The sequence below is a fragment of the Archocentrus centrarchus genome, chromosome 14, assembly GCF_007364275.1.
Source record: "Archocentrus centrarchus isolate MPI-CPG fArcCen1 chromosome 14, fArcCen1, whole genome shotgun sequence".
Taxonomy (NCBI): Eukaryota; Metazoa; Chordata; class Actinopteri; order Cichliformes; family Cichlidae; genus Archocentrus; species Archocentrus centrarchus.
This window is the reverse complement of record NC_044359.1, coordinates 25074855-25095710: the sequence shown is the minus strand read 5'-3', so window position 1 is coordinate 25095710 and position 20856 is coordinate 25074855. Positions and strand designations below refer to the sequence as shown.

Genomic DNA, 20856 nt, shown 5'->3' with positions numbered 1-20856 from the left:
CTTGACTTAATAATAGTAAAAATCATGCCTGATTTGAGTTCGGCTGTTTTGAATGTTCTGTTCTTTCACCGTCATCCTCTTCTGCAGTTCTGGACTGTTTTTAGGTCCCTCCCTTAATGCGTTTTTCTGGTGGAAGAGTCTGCAGTGTCCAAGTATAAACATGTTACTTCTGTCACTTTTTCACAGGGTTTGGCACTGTGAATTCATCCCCCAGTGTCAAACCATCAACACATAACTTTTGCATTCTGTGGGGTCTGAGGACACGGACGACTGGGTCACCATGCCATTGTGCACCTGAAAGGTTTTAGACGTGATGCTAACACAGTTGTCACTCAACACCAAGCCTGCTCCTTGAATCTGTCTCCTTGCAACTTCATTAATTTTCCCCCAAAATGGAATTCAGATTGAAGGTCACCGTTTTGAGACAGTGGAGGGGATCCAGCATACATTGCAGAAACACAAGAGCAATTAGTCAGAACGGGACTTCCAAAGAGCTTTCATAAAGCACTGGAAGTGGCTCAGGGGTAGACTATGAGATGACCTTTAAGGGGAGATCAGCCAAATTTATATAAAGAAAGACTTCTGCTTTTTATGGCTAAAGATGTACAACTTACTGGTTGCACCTTGCATATGATGATGGCATTGCTGCCCAGCTATAAGACAGAATCACACTAACACACTTAAGTATAGCTTATTGATTCTCATTTATTGTTACTTATTATTAATATTAATATAATACTATTTTAATGATGAATCAAAAATAGATCTTCAATCACATTTTTTGTTGCATTGTCATTGCTGAAGTCATCACTTGTGGGCTAAAGCTGCCCACGGGGACTGTCTTTTGATTATTTAACAAACTCATCGGTTACCACAAGCTTTGACACTTAGTACCATGTGTTTTGTGTTCAGTTGCAGTGGCAGAAACACACCTTCAGTAAATGCATTCTTAGAGCTATTCTCCATCCTCTTTTCAGACCAGTAGTGTTATGTGTATATGTACCTTCACAATGACTGCTTGCATGTGAAGTGTTAAGGTGACATGTGCAAAATGTAATGACAGAAAATACACTCCACCCGAAGGGAAGAAGTGGGATGTACGTGTATGAAAGAGCAAGCTAAAAATAAGATATCTTACCATTTTACAGCTGCTTTTTTTGTATTTATTCTTTTGGATTGCATGCTTGGTGTAAAACTTTACTGATACTGAAAAATAAGTCAAAGTCAGATTAGAAGAGCACTTGGAGAGGAGACTCTCTGCCTTGATGTCTAAATATGCACTTATATCTAATGGGTTCCTTCTGTGCTCAAACTCGAGTTCTCCACCAAGTTTCCAAGTTTCATGCAATTTGTCTTGCAGTTTTTTGCATAACCTTGCTGACAGAAAAGACGTGCTCCACTGAGGCCAATGTCCTAGCTCTCTGCTTTAAAGAAAGTGATTGGAATCCTTCCCAAAATTAATGGGCTCTTCATTTAGAGATGCCCCACCTCTCAACCTTGTAATCCTGTTGACAAAGCAGCAACCAGGTCTGAAAACATGCCTCCACCTTGACGGAAGAAGTGTAGGTGTTTTTTCCTTTTTTTTAAAAAACCTATTCCATGTGTCCATGTGGGTTTGCCCTGCAGTGAAACATCCATAAATCCCTCCAGTGGAGCAAAAGCAAAATAACAACCTCGGTATGTTTCTGGGTGTGCTGCCATTTGTTCAAAGGGCATGATTGCAAAATAACACATCCACATTCCTCTCTTTACATGATCGTATTGACCTTGACTTCCCTTTAATGACTCCTCGGCGTGCATGTCTTTTGCCCCCCCCAAGTGTCCTCTCTGCCCTAGCTACCGCCGCAGGATGATGTGTTTTATAACTTCTTTGACTTATTACTGCTCACTACAGCAGAGTATACGCCACTTAAATCAAATTTAATGCTGATTCTCACAGAGTCCCTTTCTGAAGTGTGAGTCTAACACTTTTCTAAAACTATGTAAAATGACCTACATGGATTGATCGCACCAAAAACAGAGCTTAGGGCTTTTGAATCTAGGACATTGTGTATTGCGTTTTCCTCTCATACCAAGCACCTCAGTGAGCTACCCCTTTCTTTTATTCCCTGTTGCTAGGCTTTGGCTAATGAAATATTGTGGGAAGACTCTATTCATATCTAGCAGGCCTAATGGGAAAGAAGGGCCTTTCTAAGCAGATTGCCCCCCTCTAAGAGAGCTGTGCTGTCTCTCTGCTATATCCACACTGATCTGTTGTGGTTGTGTAAAGTGAAAGTCAATGAAGCAGGAAGGTCATTTGAGCTAAACAAAAGCCTCAATGTGGTATTTAATTATATGCTTGAATATTGAGAGGGAATTGTATTTAAAGCCTTGTTTTTGTCGTTTAATGTCATGTAGCCATTAAACAAAAGCCCTTCCGCAGTGCTCCAGAGATAGATGACAGATTGCCACTACTGTCTATTAAAATGTGAACAAATTAAAGGAATAGATTGCCATTTTGATAAATACGGCTATTTGTTTTCTTGCTGAAAGCATTTTAATACTACTCTGTGTGCAGTTTTTGTACTATTAGCAATTAAATATAGTTGTGTTCAGAAGTTTACATCAACTCATCATGAGCATGAATGTCAGGGTAATTGGACTTTTAATGATTTCTTTGAACTGTTCTTTTTCCAGGGTGGAATGATTGTACAGCATACATCTTTAATGACTTTAAAAAAAACAATTGTTTGAATTTATTTGGGATGTTCTCTAATCCATACAGTCAAGCTCAAATATATACATACATTCATTTAAATCTTTTAATTAGTGGTACTGAAGGTTCTACAATGTCTTTTAATTTGACAAAGCCAAAGCCTATTAACTTCTTGTTCATGATCATGACAGTTGGTAGTTTCTCTCTGCCAGCATAAAAAGAATTTGTTCGACAGCACTCATTGGAGTGACCAATACTCAGAACAATGGTAAAGTCCAAGGAGCTCAGTGAAGATCTAAGAAGGAGAATTGTAGATTTACACGTTGGGAAGGTCTCTCTGAGCCATTTCTAAACAACTGCAGATTCAAAGATCATCAGTTTAAACAACTGTAAAGTACAATTTATTCAGATCTGTCACCACATTGACGAGGTCTGAAAGACGATGCAAACTGTCAGCATCAGATGAGAGGAAATTGGTTATAATGTTCAGGAGCAATCCAGAAATCACCATGAACTGGACACTGCTGGAAACACCAGTGTCACCGTCCACAGTGAAGTGAGTTTTAGATCACCATGGACTGTAAGGGTGCTGACCAAGAAGGAAGCCCCTGCTCCAAAATCAACACCTTCAAGCTCGCCTGAAAAAGTCAAATGCATTCTGGAGAAAAGTTGTAAAGCCAATTTTATGGTCAAATATTGAGTTATTTGGCTACAGTGACAAGAGATATGTTTGGAGGAGTAAAGGTGAAGCAAGCCTAAGAATATTGTGGTAACATCATGCACTGGGGATGTTTTGCTGCCAGTAGTATTCAGTCTATGATGTGCAACAATCTAATGTTGCACATAATAGATTGAATAAGGAAGAATGAGGACTTTCTCTAAATTCTTCAAGTCAAATTTATTTCTAAGGCACATTTGAAACAACAGTAGTTGACCAAAGTTCTGTACATTTTAAAATAAATAAAAATAACATAAAACATAAGATAAGATTACAGTTAAGACAGGAAACATAAAATAATAAATATTAAAAAAAAAACAGCATCAATAATGTATCCAGGACTCAAGACTCAGTCTGATTTAAAAGCCAAAGGATAAAATTGGGTTTTTCAAACGGGTTTTAAAAGTGGCAACTGTTGGAGAGCTCCTGATGTGAAGGGGCACTTTGTTCTAGAGTTTCAGAGCAACAGCTGCAAAGGCCTGATCACCTCTGTGTTTTAATCTTGACCTCGGGAGCATTTGCTCAGCAGACTTCAGTGATCAAGTGGGAGTATGCAGGCTTAAAAGATCGGAGAGGTAGGGAGCTGCTAACTCATGCAACAAATAGTAAAACCTTGAAATCAATTTTAAAACTGACTCGCGACCAGTGTAGGGACGCTAATATGGGGGATATGTGGTCTCGTTTACGAGTGCCGGTTAGTAATCTTGCTGCTGCGTTTTGGATCAGCTGTAGTCGACGGAGTAGCGTCAGATTGATACCTGAACAGAGACTATTACAGTAGTCAGCTTCACCTCAGATGAATAGCTAGATAGTTGGACATAATTGGGTGTTCCATTGTGACAATGATCACAAAGACACATCACAACTGATTTTGGAATGGATAAAGAAGGCTAACATTAAACTTCTGGATGGCCTTCCCACAGCCCCAACCTCAGCCCTATTGAAAATTTGTGTACTATGCTTAAAAGCCAGGTCTGTGCAAAGAAACCAACCAAATTAAATGAACTCTACCAATTTTGCCAAGAAGAGTGGTCAAACATCCAGCTAGAAATATGACAGAAGCTTGTTGATGGCTACCAAAAACTTTCTATGGGACAGTTAACCAAATATTAGCAGGGGTGTATGTGTATGAGCCTGTATGTATACTTTTGAGCCTGTGTCGATTAGAGACAATCCAAACTAAATTCAAATTTGTGCACCCAAATTCTTGTTTTTTAAAGTCATGAAAGATGTATGCTGTACAATCCACCCTGGAAAAAGAACAGTTCAAAGAAATCATTAAAAGTCCAAAATTACCATGAAATTCATGGGTGGATGTAAACTTCTGACCACAACTGTATATGTGACTCGTAATCAAGCCTGTCATAGCTGATAATATACATATTTACTTCCTCAGTTGTTTGACTTGTATTACCTGGTATATTAAAATCAATATGTACTAATGGAGCGTTATATTACATTGTCATTTGCACACTGACCGTATTAAGCAGTGCTGTGTAAAGCAGCTCTGCTTGAGATTCGAGGTTATGCATGTTTTGTTTACATGGCAGTTGCTCTGAGTACTTGGATGAAGCACTGCTGATTTTGACTGGTCTGAATAATAAATTGCTCAACTGACAGTATAAAAAACTGTCTGTGTCTTAAACCCTCACCATATTTTATCAGAAATGTCAGTAAAGACCTCGCAAATGCTGCCTCAATCATAACTCATACGAACACGCACATTCATGATGTCTATTCTCTGCTGTCTTTTACTTAATTTCTGCCTCTGTGTGTGTATGTGCGTGTGTTTGTGTGTTTTTCTTTTTTTTCCAGACCTCCTGGTGGACATGTTGGGAGTCATGGCCAGCTACAGCATCACAGTCAAGGAGTTGAAGCTGCTCTTTAGTATGCTGAGGGGAGAAAACGGCATCTGGGTAAGTTTTTGGTGACTTTAAAAAAAAAAATCACAAGGAAGTGACTGGAATTTTAGATTGTGGATACGACTCCTCAGGATCTGTCATCATTTCCACGACTCCCATTCATTGTCTATATAAGCAGGAGTGCAGTGTTGAGGTCTGGGCGTCTTTATTCAAATCAAGGACATCCGGCACAACTCAAAGCCTCTATAAACTCAAAACTAGCTGTTGTCAATCTAAAATAAAGAGCTACAGCAACTGCAGGGCTTAAAAGCAGAAGCACATTTTGTTATACTAAAGCTACTTCGGGCTGCTCCCTTATTTCCCAAGGGGTCGCCGCAGTGGATGGATCCGCGTGTTTGATTTGGCACAGATGTCAGATACCCTTCCTAACACAGCCCTCCCACTTATCCTGGCTTGGGACCAGCACTAGAAGCAACTAGCTTGTGACCCCCTGAGGCTGGGTTTGTGTCTCCTCCTGGTCATGAAGCAGGGATCTTTTGTGTGTAAGGCAAATGTGTTAACCACTGCACCAATGTAAGAGAGCGTATTTACAAATGAGCTGCCGTTTTGGTTTTGGTTTGTTCATCCAGTATGATGCAGATTATGGTTTACGTGGTTGTAGGAGGCTGTAGAGAGTAAAGTCACTCATCTAATTTCTGGTGAGTTCTCCAGCAGGCGTCCAATGCCAGGAAGCAGCGTGACACATACCGTTAGCTATGGGCAAAGACACAAGCACTTATTGGTTCTTTAGAGTTTAATAAATATTAACACTGCAAAAAATACTTCTTTGTTTCATATTGTGAGCATTTCTAACATGGTATACCTCAGAGGAAGTCCATTAAATCCAATGGCAGAAGGAGCTTCAATTGAAAACCCTTTGTTTGCTCAAGTGGCAGCAAACCAAAATACATTAGAAAATCCCCAAATTATTGAAATTTCATCTGTTCTGAGAGGAGCTGGTGTTCATGATTGCATTGAATATCTTTCTTTATCTCTAATTTTCTCTACCAACCCACTGATGATCATCAGTGATTTGCTGCTAAATTAGATATTTCACTGTTTTTAATTTAGTGGTATCCACTTGCATACCACTTATTTTAAAAAATAAATGCCTGCTATATTAACTATACAGCATGAGTTTGTTTGCATGTCATTAGTCTAGATGTCACTTAATGAGATGTCTGTGCTAATAGACTAGAATAATGCAGGGTGGGTGTGTGAGTCCATGTTACGATTGATTTGTGTGTGTTTGTTAAGACAAGGTTGATTTAGCTTGTTATTTTTTCTTTTATTTATTTTTTTGCTTGTAATTGATTTTATTAGTGTAACAGAGGATTGATTGTGTTTTGTTAGCATAATAGAAGCATGGTGGGGAAAAAAGTGACAGTGAAAGCCTAATCAGGTGTGAAGGTGAAGCAGCCAGCACGGTCCAGCAGTGTCACATTCTGTATACAAATCATCTTTTTTATTTACTTACCACTGCGCGGCTCCATGGGACTGAATGCTTTGTTCAGGGAATTGCCTTTATTCTTCTTTACTTCTCCTTACCTCGAACTTTCTTTACCCTTGCGCAGCGGGCCAAATAAACCTCTGTTATCATGAACTGCCAATTTGGCATTTTGTTGTCAGTGAATTGCCTTTGCAGGCAATTGGAAGAGAGTTTGATTAATAGATTTCCTCTTTTATTGAAACACCAACAAGAACCTCTTTTGCACTTGGTTGCTTCAGGCTTTTAAGCTGAAATCACATATGCTGTTTATTGTCGAATTTCTGCTTAAATTGGCTTCTGCTGTTGCTGATTCATGCTTACTTTTAAAGCTACAAATGCCTGTACCTGAAAATGAGATTAATTCTGGAGCTTAGATTTCAGAGTGCTTAGTGCAATCTCAGCTTACATTGCTTCTTGTTGTAAGCTTAACTGCTCCCTTTAGTTTGCTCATTGGCCCACCTTCTAGTCAGATGGTTTAGCTGACTCAGAGCGGATGTTTTAAAACTGTACTGTGGAGATTAACAAGGGTTTTATGAGTCTAAACCTTCTCCTCTGACATCCTTACTGTCTATAGTTTTAGCAAGGTTCACAGAGTGTGTGATGACTTTGTGTCTGTTACCTTATGCTGTATATCCTTGCCACTTCTCTTCAATCCCCCTTCTAGTAAGGCTCCAGGACAACTGCCATCAACAACCTCTGGTCACTGATCAGTGGTCCACTGCTCTCTCTCAGTGCCTTCTCTGTCCAATATCTATCACTAACCCTTCCACCTACCGCTTTTCTTGTATTTTCTGATTCCTCCTCCCCCAGCAGCCCTCTCTAGAGACAGATCGCTTAAGGGTTGCCATGGTATTGATGAGGTGTTGTCAGGGGAGGACAGAGGTGATTGAAGAGTTATTGATCCAGCTGGGTTGTGGTAGAGATGTGATGTCACACCATGTTTTTTTTAACAGTCTCACTCTCCCCTGATAGCCCTGTGCCCCTGATAGGCAGCATCTGTCACTTAATAATGGCAATCACTTTCGTCTTTCCTCCTCTCCTCTCCTCTCCTCTCCTCTCCTCTCCTCTCCTCTCCTCTCCTCTCCTCTCCTCTCCTCTCCTCTCCTCTCCTCTCCTCTCCTCTCCTCTCCTCTCCTCTCCTCTCCTCTCCTCTCCTCTCCTCTCCTCTCCTCATGCTGGGAATGTGAGTGTGAGCAAGTGCGTGAAGGTGGTTGGTGAGTGTGAGGAGTTTGTGGTTCAGATGATTTCATCTGTCACCTTTTACTATTCTTTGTATGGTTTCCTCCAAAGGATGATAGGAATAGTGTAATTCATAACAGGTTAATTGTGTGTGTTAAACTTTTGAACGGGGGATTGTTTTACCTCATGGCATCCCTCCCTGGGGAGGGCTCACCTCCCCTGTCGATTTGGCATGGAGTCAGAGTTGTCACAGAGTTGCTCTGAGATACACTGTCAAACAGGCTCTGTTGGCAATTGGGAAACAGATCTGAGGTGTCATTTGAAATCAAATACGAGAACACGTTTTACACTTAAGTTCTGGCAGCATGAAGCGCTTCGAGTGTGGTAATGTTGGGCATAAATGCTCATCATGCCCACACAATGAAAAGGCAGTGGAGAGTAGCTCGTGTACACAACAGCTGACAGGTAACGCTGTCAGTGACAGTCTACTTGTGACTCCATGGACGGGGGAGGAGACCGCAGCCAGCAAACGGCAGGCTGAAACAAGCAGCAATGTAACAGCTACTACTGAAAACAGTAAAAATGATAATGATAAACAGGATGTAGATGACCATAGAAACAATAAACAAAAGGCTGAAACGAGCAATACTGCCATAGGAGAGGCAGCAGGCCGAGGTTCATTGGCACAGAGTGAAAATGAGAGTGAATAGGAACTTAAGTGAAATTATGATATGATTAATCTTTAATTGCCATTTGTGCACACACTCTGGGCCTGGTTATGAAGTAGAAAATATTGTACAGAGCTTAGAGTCAAAGTCAAATAAATACAAAAATATACGGTATACAAATATAAAACAAAGTGCACACTGAGGTAAAGTAAAGGCATATGTCAAGTAATTACAGACTTTTTCCCCGATGTAGACCGGTTCATAAACTCTGTACTGAAAAAGATGCATAGTAAGTTATGAGGAGCTCGGTAAACAGGAAAGATTTTGGTTGAAAAAAAGATACAGACCAAACTAAAATGGGAAAAGAGAGGAAAAGCACAATTTTAAAACATGGGTGGTGCATAAAATGTGTCTTTCTCTCTGAAGTGGCTGACCACTCTGTCTCTTCTCTTTCTCCTGTTCCTGTTGTTTGCTCTTGTGTGCTCATGAACCAGCTTAACTGGGATAACCTTTGCTACAGATGCCAACATATCAGTTAATCTGTCTGCCTATGCTGATGATGTAACTGTGTTTATTGCTAATCAAAATTATATTCACACATTACAGCAAAAGCTGTCACGCTATGAGCATGCAACCTTTGCAAGAGTTAACTGGTAAAAGAGTGAAGGGAGTGGAAAAGCAAACAGCACCCATTATTTCCTGACAAAGCTGGTAGGGTTAAGATCAGGTGGGCAGTGGAAAAAAGGTCATTGCGTATCCTGAGGAAGCTGGTGGAGGAAGTGGTTGTTGCCCTTCTTGGTTTCTTTTGGCAAGCATTAGCTTAGTCAGTTAGTTTGGACTGCTTTTCCACCATTGTGCATCAGCGCTGCTGCTGAAGAAGAAGAAGAAGATGGGGCTCTTCTATCTTTTAGAACACCAGAGATGACAGATCTTCAGTGGAGGGTGGTGCATGGGGCTGTGTCCACAAACAGAAATGTGACACAAAGGGTAAAAGGTCACTGTGTGTTTTGTCAAGCTGCGGAGACCCTGTAACATTTGTGGGTGGATGTCCTAGGCTAGTTCCTGTCCTTATGTTACAGCAAGAGTGGTTGGCTGGGTATGGACAGGTGTTTGAAAACCGTTTTTATCGATGGCCCCAAGTAAAGTGCAACACAGCGGAAGCATACCTGTCTTGTCAGTTTTATTATAGGTCAGGCAAAAATGGGAATCTGGTTAACCAGGAAAAACAAAATGAAAGTAACTGGGTCTACAGATGTTAAAGTGTCTATCTGCTTGTATCAAAATAGAGTTTACCTACTATAAAATGGTGGCAGACTTGGATCATTTCATCTCTGTGTACAGTGAACAATGACTTGGTTGTTCTCAGTTTCTGAAAATTTGTACATTGGTTTTCTGTATGGTTGTGAATATGTGCATTAATTTTTCTTTGTATGACTGTAAATAAAGAATTGGTTAATTTGTTAAATGTCTCCTCTCCTCTCCTCTCCTCTCCTCTCCTCTCCTCTCCTTTCCTTTCCTTTCCTTTCCTTTCCTTTCCTTTCCTCCAGCCAAGACACGCTATCAAGCTCTTGTCGGTGTTGAACCAGATGCCGCAGAGACATGGTCCAGACACCTTTTTCAACTTTCCAGGGAGGAGTGCAGCAGTGAGACTTACCAGCACACACTAACACACATGTCAAATTAATTCTTTCTACACCCAGATTAATCCCTACTTGTTTACAGTTAGTCAAGACATATTAATTAGCATTTTACTGGTGCATAGAGAGTTGAATGAGTTTAGTGGTAGTTGCAAGACATACTCATTGCTATAAACACAAGAAAAGCTGTTCTGATGTGTGTTTCCTGCTCCAGGCTATAGCTTTACCACCAATTGCCAAATGGCCATACCAGAATGGATTCACTATCAACACTTGGTTCAGACAGGATCCACTCAACAACATCAATGTGGATAAAGACAAACCTTACCTCTACTGGTAAGTCCATTCATCTGGACTATTGCATAATAAAAAGTCTTTGAAATGGCAGACAGGGACTGAACAACATCTTTAATATAAATCGACTCTAGCACTGTCAGTGCTTCTGTTAGTTTCTGTTAGTCATGAATCATGCACTTATTTGCCTGTTTTGTTGATCTAATGACATCACACTGATATTTTTGTGTTAGAGAGGAGTTAAATTGAAGAAAAGGAATCAAAGTGTCACCAAGTTTGTGTCATTCCTCCAAGGAAAGAGTTTCTTTGTAGTCTGAGTCTAGAGAAAAAAAATGACAAAAGATGCTCAGACACCAGCTTTTCTATTGGCAATGCTCTCTAGCACAGTTTTAAGAAATGTTACTTTTTGTGTTAGAAGTGGCTTTAGTTGTCCTTGTGCTTTCACTATTGATCCGAGCAAAGGAGCCAACCTAGCTACATAAAGCAAGTTCAAGCCTGTGTGTCAAAAAGTATTATAGTCAGAGTAAAAATAAAACTAACCTGAGGTAAACACGAACGACACAGTTTGAAGGAAAGCGTGCTGCGCTTAATCACAGCATTCAAAACCACTTAATATACTGCACACTGTTCAGTCTGCTGCAATTGGTATCAATAGTGTACAGGGTAGGCGCACAAATGCCTTTGTCCATGTAAGACTGTTTTTCGAGCATTTATTTAATGTTTTAATGCAGTTTTTTTCTATCATGCCAGAAATTGAATGCTCAGCCTTTTCGTTTCTTTTCTTTTCTTTTCTTTTCTTTTTATTTCTTTTCTTTTCTTTTCTTTTCTTTTCTTTTCTTTTCACTCTCAACTCTGTATGATGTCAAAGAAAGGGGATGTTCCTAATATGATCATCTTAGACACACACCTCTGGCTGTGAGCACAGCAGCCACACCCACTTGTTGTTCAGGCTTTCTGCTTGATGGCGGCAGCCAATCAGAAGAAAGCTGGGTTAAAGGGAGAGGAGCTAAAACGGCTAGTGTCAGACAATGAACTGAGGGGCCTTTACGCACCTATTTTACAATAGGTGTTTTTTTTTGTTGTTGTTTTTTTTAAACTTTAAATTATGCAAAGCTACTCAAGTCTAATGACAGAATTAAAGAGCTGGTTATGATCATACAGTAGGTCCAGTTTAATGCATTAGTTATTGTTTGCCTTATAAATTATTTTGTCTTTATATATATCTATCTCTATCTCTATCTCTCTCTCTCTCTATATATATCTATATATATATATATATATATATATATATATATATTCTAGTTGTTTAGGTCCATTCACAAGCAGCCTCTTGGTAGTGCAGGACTCACAGGAAATGAGCAGGCGTGCCATAGATCAGTTCTTCTAAATCTGAAGTTCCTTTTTTTTTTTTTTTTTTTTTTTGTCATCTTAAGTTGTTTTGTCAGCCCAAGATCTGTGTTGGCCCCAGGCAGATGACCACATGGCTTGCATAGCTCAGAAAGAACAATTCCTCCTCCTGAATCCTAAACAATAAGATCTATTCAAAACTTTTCCAGCGTTATTTTTGTTCAGAATTTGCCAAGAGTGTCTTTACTGAGACATTTAAATCAAGAAGCACCCCGAGGGGGCAAACCTCCACCAGGGCAGCTCACTCTCTGGGCAGTATTTACTTTTACGAAACAGTGTTGTATTTTCTATATATTCATTTTCTTTCCTTTGTACTTTTTAAATGTACTATAAGAAGTTTGTAGTGCAGTACAAATCAGATAAGAGCAGCTTGACAGACGTTTACAAAAATGGTTTTTAGGAATAGGTACTGGATAATAGGTATTGATTTGTAAATAACTGAACATGAATAACTTGAGATCATTATATTATACTAAAGTATATTTCTGACTAACAGGCAGCTCATTCTCTTCCTCCTGACAAAACGTTCTTTAAAGATAGAACACATGTTGTTGTCAACTTTAAAGAAAGGAGATGTGAAATGTAAAAGTGAGGTCAGAGGTCAAATGTGACAAGATATTTGGATGCAAACCATAATTTGATGTTTAGACTCCCCATATACCAGTATCATTTACTAAATGTTGCCAATACAAACAAAGGCAGCAGAATTTTTAAGCATTTAAGATAAAATGAAGAAGGTCAGAGGTCAGAGGTCCAAAGTAACCTGATATTTAGAATCCCCATATATCATTCCCTATATGGCAATATGTTGTCAAAAGAAATAATGGTTTTAAATAGCTCTGCATTATTATCACTTTGAACTTAAAATCAATCTACTGACCTTGGAGTACAGGTCAAATGTTACATGGCATTTTAAATCTTTTTACGGTATGTTGACAATACACACCACACTTGTAAAAATCATGGTTTCTTAGTTATAAGGCTTTTTGTCAATTTCGGACCAATAAATCATGAAGTTGACCTTGTAGACCTCAGTGGATGGAAGCCAAATTTTAATGGATTGTTAACATGACCCCACTCTGCACCCTTACACAGTTTCATTAGAATTCATTCAAAACCTTAAGAGCTCTCATGTTTACAGAATACAGAATGGCATGCAGGCAAACACAACCAAAACCATAACCTTCTTGGCAGAGGTAATAATAAATGCTTGACTAATCAGACTGAATGACATGGATAGGAAGTTAATAGATAAACGGATAATGAATTCAAATATATCTTTAAATGTCAAGGCACTCCATTATAAGTGATCTGTTGGGTGGACGCCTCCTCTCGTTTTGCAGCTCTGGCCCTTGCTGGCCTCACCGTTAGTGTTGCAAGTGCAAGCCGTTAGCTGCTATGAAGCTTCATTAGCTTTGACCTTTTATTTAATTGAACTCCTTCACTCCACTGCTTGGCTTCTTCCCACCACCTCTGTGCTCTTTGACACTAACTAGCGCCGTCCTCCCTTAACCTCTCCCCCCTCTGATTCATTACTGAAGGAAGTGAAGAATGAGGAGGCTAGTTATCTACAGGAAGGACGACATGCATCCATATATCCTCCAGATACTATCTCTGAGATGAGTGCTAATCATGAAAAGTGTTAGGATGTAATCCTGTTTCCCTAGTAACGGTTTGGGTTGTCAGGTTGTCATGGTAAGCAGGGTGCGAGAGAGGGAGGGTGTCCTCCTCTTCTCTGGCCCAGGTCTTATCATCCTCCCCCAGATGCAGCTGTTACTCCAGCTGCCTGCCTGATACCGGCCTCAGCAGCTGCATGAGGGCCATGATAACACAGTATACGTCCTAATATGTACCGAGGATTCACTTGAGAGGGATTTATATCTGCTTTCTGGCTCTCATGTATGTGCGATCCTTCTGGGTCTATTTTAAAAAGAAAATATGTCTGGTTGTTTCAGGAAGAAGCTTAGCCGTGAGACTAGGTTTTATGTGGAGGTTACAAGTGCGGGAAGAGAAAAATTATGTGGGTAAAAAGGAGGGAAGGGGATTAGCAGTGTTTCTCACAAACCTATGATCTGGGACCCTTGGCGCTACTGAAAAGAAAGCACTCTAAAATCCTGCTTTTTGTGACCTAAAGAATGCGATATGTGGGTGTTAAAGGTGCCCTGCATGTATTATGGCAGGCAGGATTTCTTTTGGTGCATTTTCATTTAGCTCTTTTTGTTCACTTCCAGTTTCTCTGAAGTCTCAGCAACTTCATGGTTTACACGTTATTTAGTGGTACAGATGCTCATTCATGAAGAAGTAGCCTAACCGAATTTGCTTTTATGTACAGCTAACGGAAAACTTATTTTAGCTAGTTTTAGACTGCTATCTCGACTACATACTGTACCAAAGTGAAATGAGTGCAACTCTTTCTGATTCTTCTGCAGTTTTCGCACCAGTAAAGGAATAGGCTACTCTGCTCACTTTGTGGGAAACTGTCTCATTGTGACATCGTTGAAGTCAAAAGGAAAAGGCTTTCAGCACTGCGTGAAATATGATTTCCAGCCCCGCAAGGTAAGAAAACACATACATTTTGGAGCTCCTATGCCACTTGTGAAATGACACAGCATCAAGAGTGTGTTGTTGCTCTCCTCCTCGCCTATCTCTCTCTGTGCACGCACGGGGAATGTTGACGAGTCTAGATAAGGTCTGTCAATTAAGACCTGCACACTGCCCCTGTACCGCACTGTCAGCATTTTGCTACTGTCCTGCACACACGCTCGCACACATCCTTGCACACGCACATAAACAAACACACATTACTTGATGAGATGGCCGTCCACAGTATTTGCTGACCCAGCAGAATCCCTGCGCTGCCTAACGAAGTTCCCAGTGGTTCCATTTGATAAATTTATGAGCTACCGTGTCTCACAGCATTTTGTTTGCTCTGTACATGTGTTAAATGCATGTGTGCACGTGTGTATGAGAGACTGAACGTTGGCATGCACATATTGTGTTACCTACTCCCCAGCTGTAAATGCACTGGCAAAATTATAGCTTCCCCACCTCCCCCCCCCGCAGTCCTGTTCCCTATTGCAGTCTTTCTCCAGGGAGCCTGTGTGTATTATCACCAGGGAGGGTGCTTTCTAATGAAGCCACATAAGCATATTGCTATAGCTATACACTATAAAGATGAGCAAAGGGAAAAGAGAGGACAGAAAGCATTATGGTAAGTTAATAAGGTCAACGTATTTTAGTAATATGTGTTAGCTGACCCTCTTATAGAGAGCTAAAGTGTAAGGCGTTTAGAATGAATATTCTCTGTGGTGAAAAGCCATGAATTTTCACTAAGCTAGGTAAAAAAATAAATATATTGTAATGAAAAAATACAGTAATGGATACAGCAGGAGGCTCTTGTCAATATCTTTCAATAGTTTGTGCTTATTAAATAACAAGTGAAAAGGGGCAAAGAACACATTTTGCTCACCACAGGCTTCCACAGGTTTGCTTTTACAGTAGCTTTGTCAATATGATGCATTCAGCCACCAACAGAGCCAATGTCCAAAACCAGAATGTCAATGTAGCAGGTATTTGGAAGCATGCAAGGCTATGCAGCTGTACAAATAAAAAGAACACTTAAAAACACAATAAAGCATAAAACTAGCAGTCGCCTGCACCAGTGCCTTGTTTCTCAGTTCTAAAGGAGGCGTTTTGGATCCACACGAAAATGTGTACATGCTTCACCTTTTCAGAGTTTCAGTTCAGTTTAAATTCAGCCTGATGGTTTGGGCGTAAAGTTGGTGATGGACAGACAACTGTCAGTAATAACCAAGGTGAGAGCAGAGGCAGAGGAATAAATTGAATTAAAATACATCTCTGGTTATATAAAAAAACAAAATAAAAAAGGTCTCAATCAACAAAAAAAGAACTCCCACAACTATAATAGCCTCAGGTAAAACAAAGAACATTTAGTTCTTTTCTCAGTAATTTGGTGCAGCACTGCTTGTTTTGATTAATCATCTTGTCTCTGTGTGCGTGTGTGTGTGTGTGTCTTTATTTATTTTTTGTATTTTTCAGTGGTATATGATCAGCATCGTCCACATCTACAACCGCTGGAGGAACTCTGAGATCCGTTGCTATGTCAACGGACAGCTGGTCTCCTATGGTGACATGGCCTGGCATGTCAACACCAACGATGTAAGGGCGGTTGTCTTGCATAGATTTATGTGACAGCGGTGCACAGATGATCATGAATGCTGACTTCATTATTCAGATGTTTCTGGTTTTAAAAATCTCACTCAACCAAATTTGATTGATGATTGCTAAAAAAAAAAATAGACTTCTTCCAAATAAGGGCTTCCGTGGCATGGTCAGAAATCAAGTACTGGCCTGGCTCTACTTCACACCTCTCCCCTGTTGTGATATTGGCAGACATTTGAGGTTTGCCCTCTGCATTTGTCAGCAGGAACAAAGTTGTCCTTGGGCCTTTTTCCAGCACAGCTCACCCAAACTCCAACTTCCAACTTTTCCATTTAGCAGGTGACAGGTAGCAGCGCGGCCTTTGTTCCTCTTCCATCCTGGCTGGCTTTTGCTGCTGTTATTGAAGGCTGCCGTTATTCTCTGTAAGAAACTGAGGCAGGAGGTTTTGCAGTTCACGCAGCTCATCGAAAGACTTGAAAGCACGGGTCTCAGAATGTGTCGATGCTATCTGGGTTTGTTTGGTCCTGAGGGCTGAAGATAAAACGTTTGTCTTCATTTTGAAAAAGCAGAAGAGTAAAGATTTCATTGTGATAAGTGGTATGAGAGGGCATGAAACAAATGTAATAGCAGGTGAGAGCAGAGTTGGAACCGAGCAATTAGAAACCGGCAGCTATCAAAGGTTCATCTGTTTTCCACCAGCCACCGTTTATCATTTCAGGAAGCAAAGAACTTATGACCAGTGATTCAAAATGAACCATTCAGATATCTGTCATTCAGATCATTGTAAAGACCAGTAAACTTTAAAGCATAATCTTTGGCTCCAGAGCATTGATGACTCTAATTACATTTCTGTTTAATTAATGTGTGAAAGCTAATGTTTTCTTGCATTCTGCCTTTTCTTCAGAGTTACGACAAGTGTTTCCTGGGTTCATCAGAGACAGCAGATGCTAACAGGGTGTTCTGCGGTCAGCTGGGAGCTATTTATGTTTTCAGTGAAGCTCTCAACCCAGCTCAGATTTTTGCCATTCACCAGCTTGGCCCAGGATACAAGGTAAGATAGCGCCCACATCCGACCTCATCACCCACTGTACCGCATGTTCTCTGTATGCTTCACAGAGCTTCAGTGTCACGTGCTTTTTGGCAGGTAGAACATCCTGGCCACTTTTCCATTATTTAATGTTACTTAATACTGCCTGTTTCTATTCACGTTGTTGGTTGTAAGCTGATATTTTTACATATGTCAAATTTAGAATTCATATCATCATAGTCTGCACTGTGTACTGGAAAAAACTGAGTTCTGATGTATAACTGCCAACAATAATGGTGGTTTTAAAAATGTAAATTTGATATTGTAAGATAATATCATAAATCAAGACCATGTTGAAATATTAGGGGTTTACTCCAGCTCAGAAATCGTAATAATCGCACCATTTTAAAGTTGAAGGCAGAGTTAAACCCTAAAAAAAATAAATAAATAAGAAGTAAGAACAGGAAAGTGAGGCTACAATTAGCTAGCTATTAAATAGGTAGCTATTAAAATATGTATTAATAAATTTTTATCTATTTTAATTATTTATCTGTTTAATTTGAGCTATTTCATCATTTATCCAAGACTTTTTGCTTCTGCCTCTGTTGGCTTATCTGTTCTTCTGATACAAGTTGCAGCTACTTTTCGTCTTTTAACTCTGATGAATGAATCTTTAACTTCAGCTTTTTCAATATGCCATGTAGAGAAGGCACAGGTGATGAAACTGTGAAAAATAAATGTACACTTATAACAGTTATGCATCACACATTATTGTTCAAAGCCAAGCTTTTTATAGAGGAGCTGTCGTCAGTAATGTAACCTAAAAGGTGCAGGAGTTTTTCAGTTTGATTAATCGTGCTTCTGTCAGTCGCAGCATCGCCACCGTCGGTTTCAGAGGAGTCGATATTTTAACTTCTCAGCAGCAGATGATGTTGTACAGCTTGAGTTTATGTGTCATCTTTCTCAGTGAGCTGTTTGGCTGCCTAGATTTGCCCATACACATACTTTTTTAAAAGTTTGCGGTCATTCACTTGAGCTTGTAGAAACGCATCCTTTCAAGCACAAGAGATCACTTTGTAAAATGAAGCAATAAAGAAGCTTGAGGTTAAAAAGGCGCAACAAAACTAATACAGTGTTATCCCTGCATATCAAATTCTACTGTAAGCGTTTTTTTTTTTTTTTTATTTAGACGCAGTACTTTGTGCTCCTGTGGTTATAAAAATTATTCAAATGAGCCTTCAGAATGTGGGGTGTTGAGCTCTGATTGCTTTAGAAATCACAGTTTCTGCCTTTTGGTCTGGCTATCAGTGGCAGCTGCGATGTCTTGCCAGCTGTCTGTTTCCTGTTTTAGCAGACTTGCATGCCTCAGGCCACTTACAACTTGTTTATGAAGGTGTCCAAAGATGCCAGAATTTAAGAACCACAAGTTGTCATGGGGATAAGGCTGCTGGTGTAGAAAAAAATTAGCTGCTGGGATTTCAGCAGCTTATTAGACAGAACATATCCTTAGACTGATTTTATTCTTGTAGATGATTTTTTTTCTTTAGCATTTAGATGGCAGCTGTGTACAGAGATGAGTGATCTGGGGAAAGGGAACAGGTGAATGGCATGCAGTAAAGGTCTGGCTGGGCCGAATCCGAATTACAGGCTCACTGCTGAAGGCGTTTGAACTTGTCAATGCGACACTGATGGAGAAAGATATACAGAATGCATGAGGTAGAGCTGTCTCTCATATAGGAGCACTGAATCATACATGTGGCTTTCACACCTTTCCTTTTTTCTTTTAATCATCAAGGCATTTGAAGGACTACACTTCTCGTGAGTTCCTCCTAATGATCACATGCATGCAGTTTGCTGTTTCTCTGCCATGAATACTGATTTCTCTTTCTGTCACAGCCCACAGTTTCCTGAGGCTGATCAGTTAGATGATTGCCTCTCTGCATGGCTTAGAATGGGCTTCTCAGATGCCCAGAAGAGACCATTAAATGGCTCAGTTGTTTTAAAGCCACAGGCCTCGCACTGGCATTGTAATGACAAGTGCGTGGGTTTTTCAGTTGGCTAAAGGAGGGACGCCAGTGGGACCCAGTTTGTGTCACACAGCTTCCCGTCTTAACTCAAATGTAGGTCGGTCCTTGTTCTCATGGCTTCATGCAGATGTGGTTGTGTGTACGTTATAAGCCGCTTCTCGGGTTTTGCCTAATCGGTGTTCAGTAGAACTGCATCCACATATATTTGTCTAGTATGTGTGTGCGCAGCCGTATGCAGCCTCTTAGTCCCAGACGCTGTCAGCGTTACTGTTCAGTAATGAGGAGCAGGAAGCAGACAGACACTGTGCTTTAGCTCGGTGAGGGTGCGCATGGTATTCTGGTTCGACGAGGCTTATGATGGCTGACACGCTGTTTGTGCTAAATGTCTGTGTGTGCAGTTCAGCACTCCCATGCTCTCCTAATGACAGAAGAAGATGGGACATAACGTCTTGTTTTTCTGTGCAGGCTACAGTTGAAAAGAAGAGCTGGTGTTATTTTATCTTCCTGTGTGTGTGTGTGTGTGTGTGTGTGTGTGTGTGTGTGTGTGTGTGTGTGTGTGTGTGTGTGTGTGTGTGTGTGTGTGTGTGTGTGTGTGTGTTTGTGTGTTTTGTATACGTCCTGCCACTCGTGTTGAATATGTCACTGGTTGCACTATTCATCAGAGGTCCAGATGTCCTCATTGCAGAGCTCTGCCAGCAGTCTGGCCACAACTTCATTAATGAACCGTGCAAGTATATCTGGACGCCTGCATTGTGCACTTGCGTGTGTTGTTGTGTGTGTGTGCGTGTCTAATATGTTTGGTTATAGTAATATTGATGGTTTTTGTGGTGTGAATTTTTTGTGTTGAACCTTTACAGATTAAAGCGCTCTACACATTAACATGTGTGGTAGATTTCTGATATTTTTGGACTAAATAAATTTTAGAACGTGTGAAAGTTTAGGATTGGCATTTAGTTTTGAACATTTTCAGATAGCCAGCCCTAGATTTATATTTATATAAATAACTTCCATAATAAGTCCTGCAGCATTTCTGCCATACACGGGAATTCTCATCCTGAAGAGTTGGCCGTCATTCAGTAAACTGTCTGGAGTTGCAGGCGGTGGAGGATGAGCTGAATGGATTAAACGTGTGTATACGTGTGCCGTTATCACTCCAGGCCATGTCATATCTGCATCTGTCAGGTATGAAAAAGGCAAGAGTTGTCGCTTTCATTCCTCCCTGTGTAAGGGACACGTGTTTTTAAGTGCAGCTGTGTAAGGCTTTGCATATGTAAAAATCTGCGCTTTAATGCACTCTTGCATGTTTCTCCTTCCACCTGTCGAATATCCCCTTATGTCTTCATACTTTGAAGAGTCAGCAAAGATCTTTCACACTTTCAGCAGCCTGCCTTCCCCGTTTTTTTACTATGGCAACCTGAATGCAAGCTCACATTTAAAGGAGCTACAACTATACATATACACATACCTTTTAAATGCAGCACGATAAATAGCCTTACTCTGCAAAAAAAAAAAATCTGCATCTTAATAAGTGCAGTAATTTCACATTCAGGCGGTACAGTATTTTCATAGGGCCCACTCAAAAATACACTGAAGAGCCTTTTATTTGTGATTGTGATGGATTATTGCAGAATT

At 40.3% G+C, this 20856-nt stretch overlaps 1 protein-coding gene across 1 annotated transcript in view; it reads left to right on the top strand.

Annotated features, from left to right (window-relative positions):
- nbeaa (neurobeachin a) overlaps window positions 1-20856 on the top strand; it is a 111055-nt gene that overhangs the window by 33486 nt on the left and 56713 nt on the right. The window contains exons 3-8 of the mRNA XM_030745791.1: window positions 5229-5329; window positions 10198-10293; window positions 10502-10623; window positions 14418-14544; window positions 16048-16167; window positions 17075-17221. Of these exons, the coding sequence (XP_030601651.1) occupies window positions 5229-5329; window positions 10198-10293; window positions 10502-10623; window positions 14418-14544; window positions 16048-16167; window positions 17075-17221 (713 nt within the window). The remainder of the gene's footprint in view (window positions 1-5228; window positions 5330-10197; window positions 10294-10501; window positions 10624-14417; window positions 14545-16047; window positions 16168-17074; window positions 17222-20856) is intronic.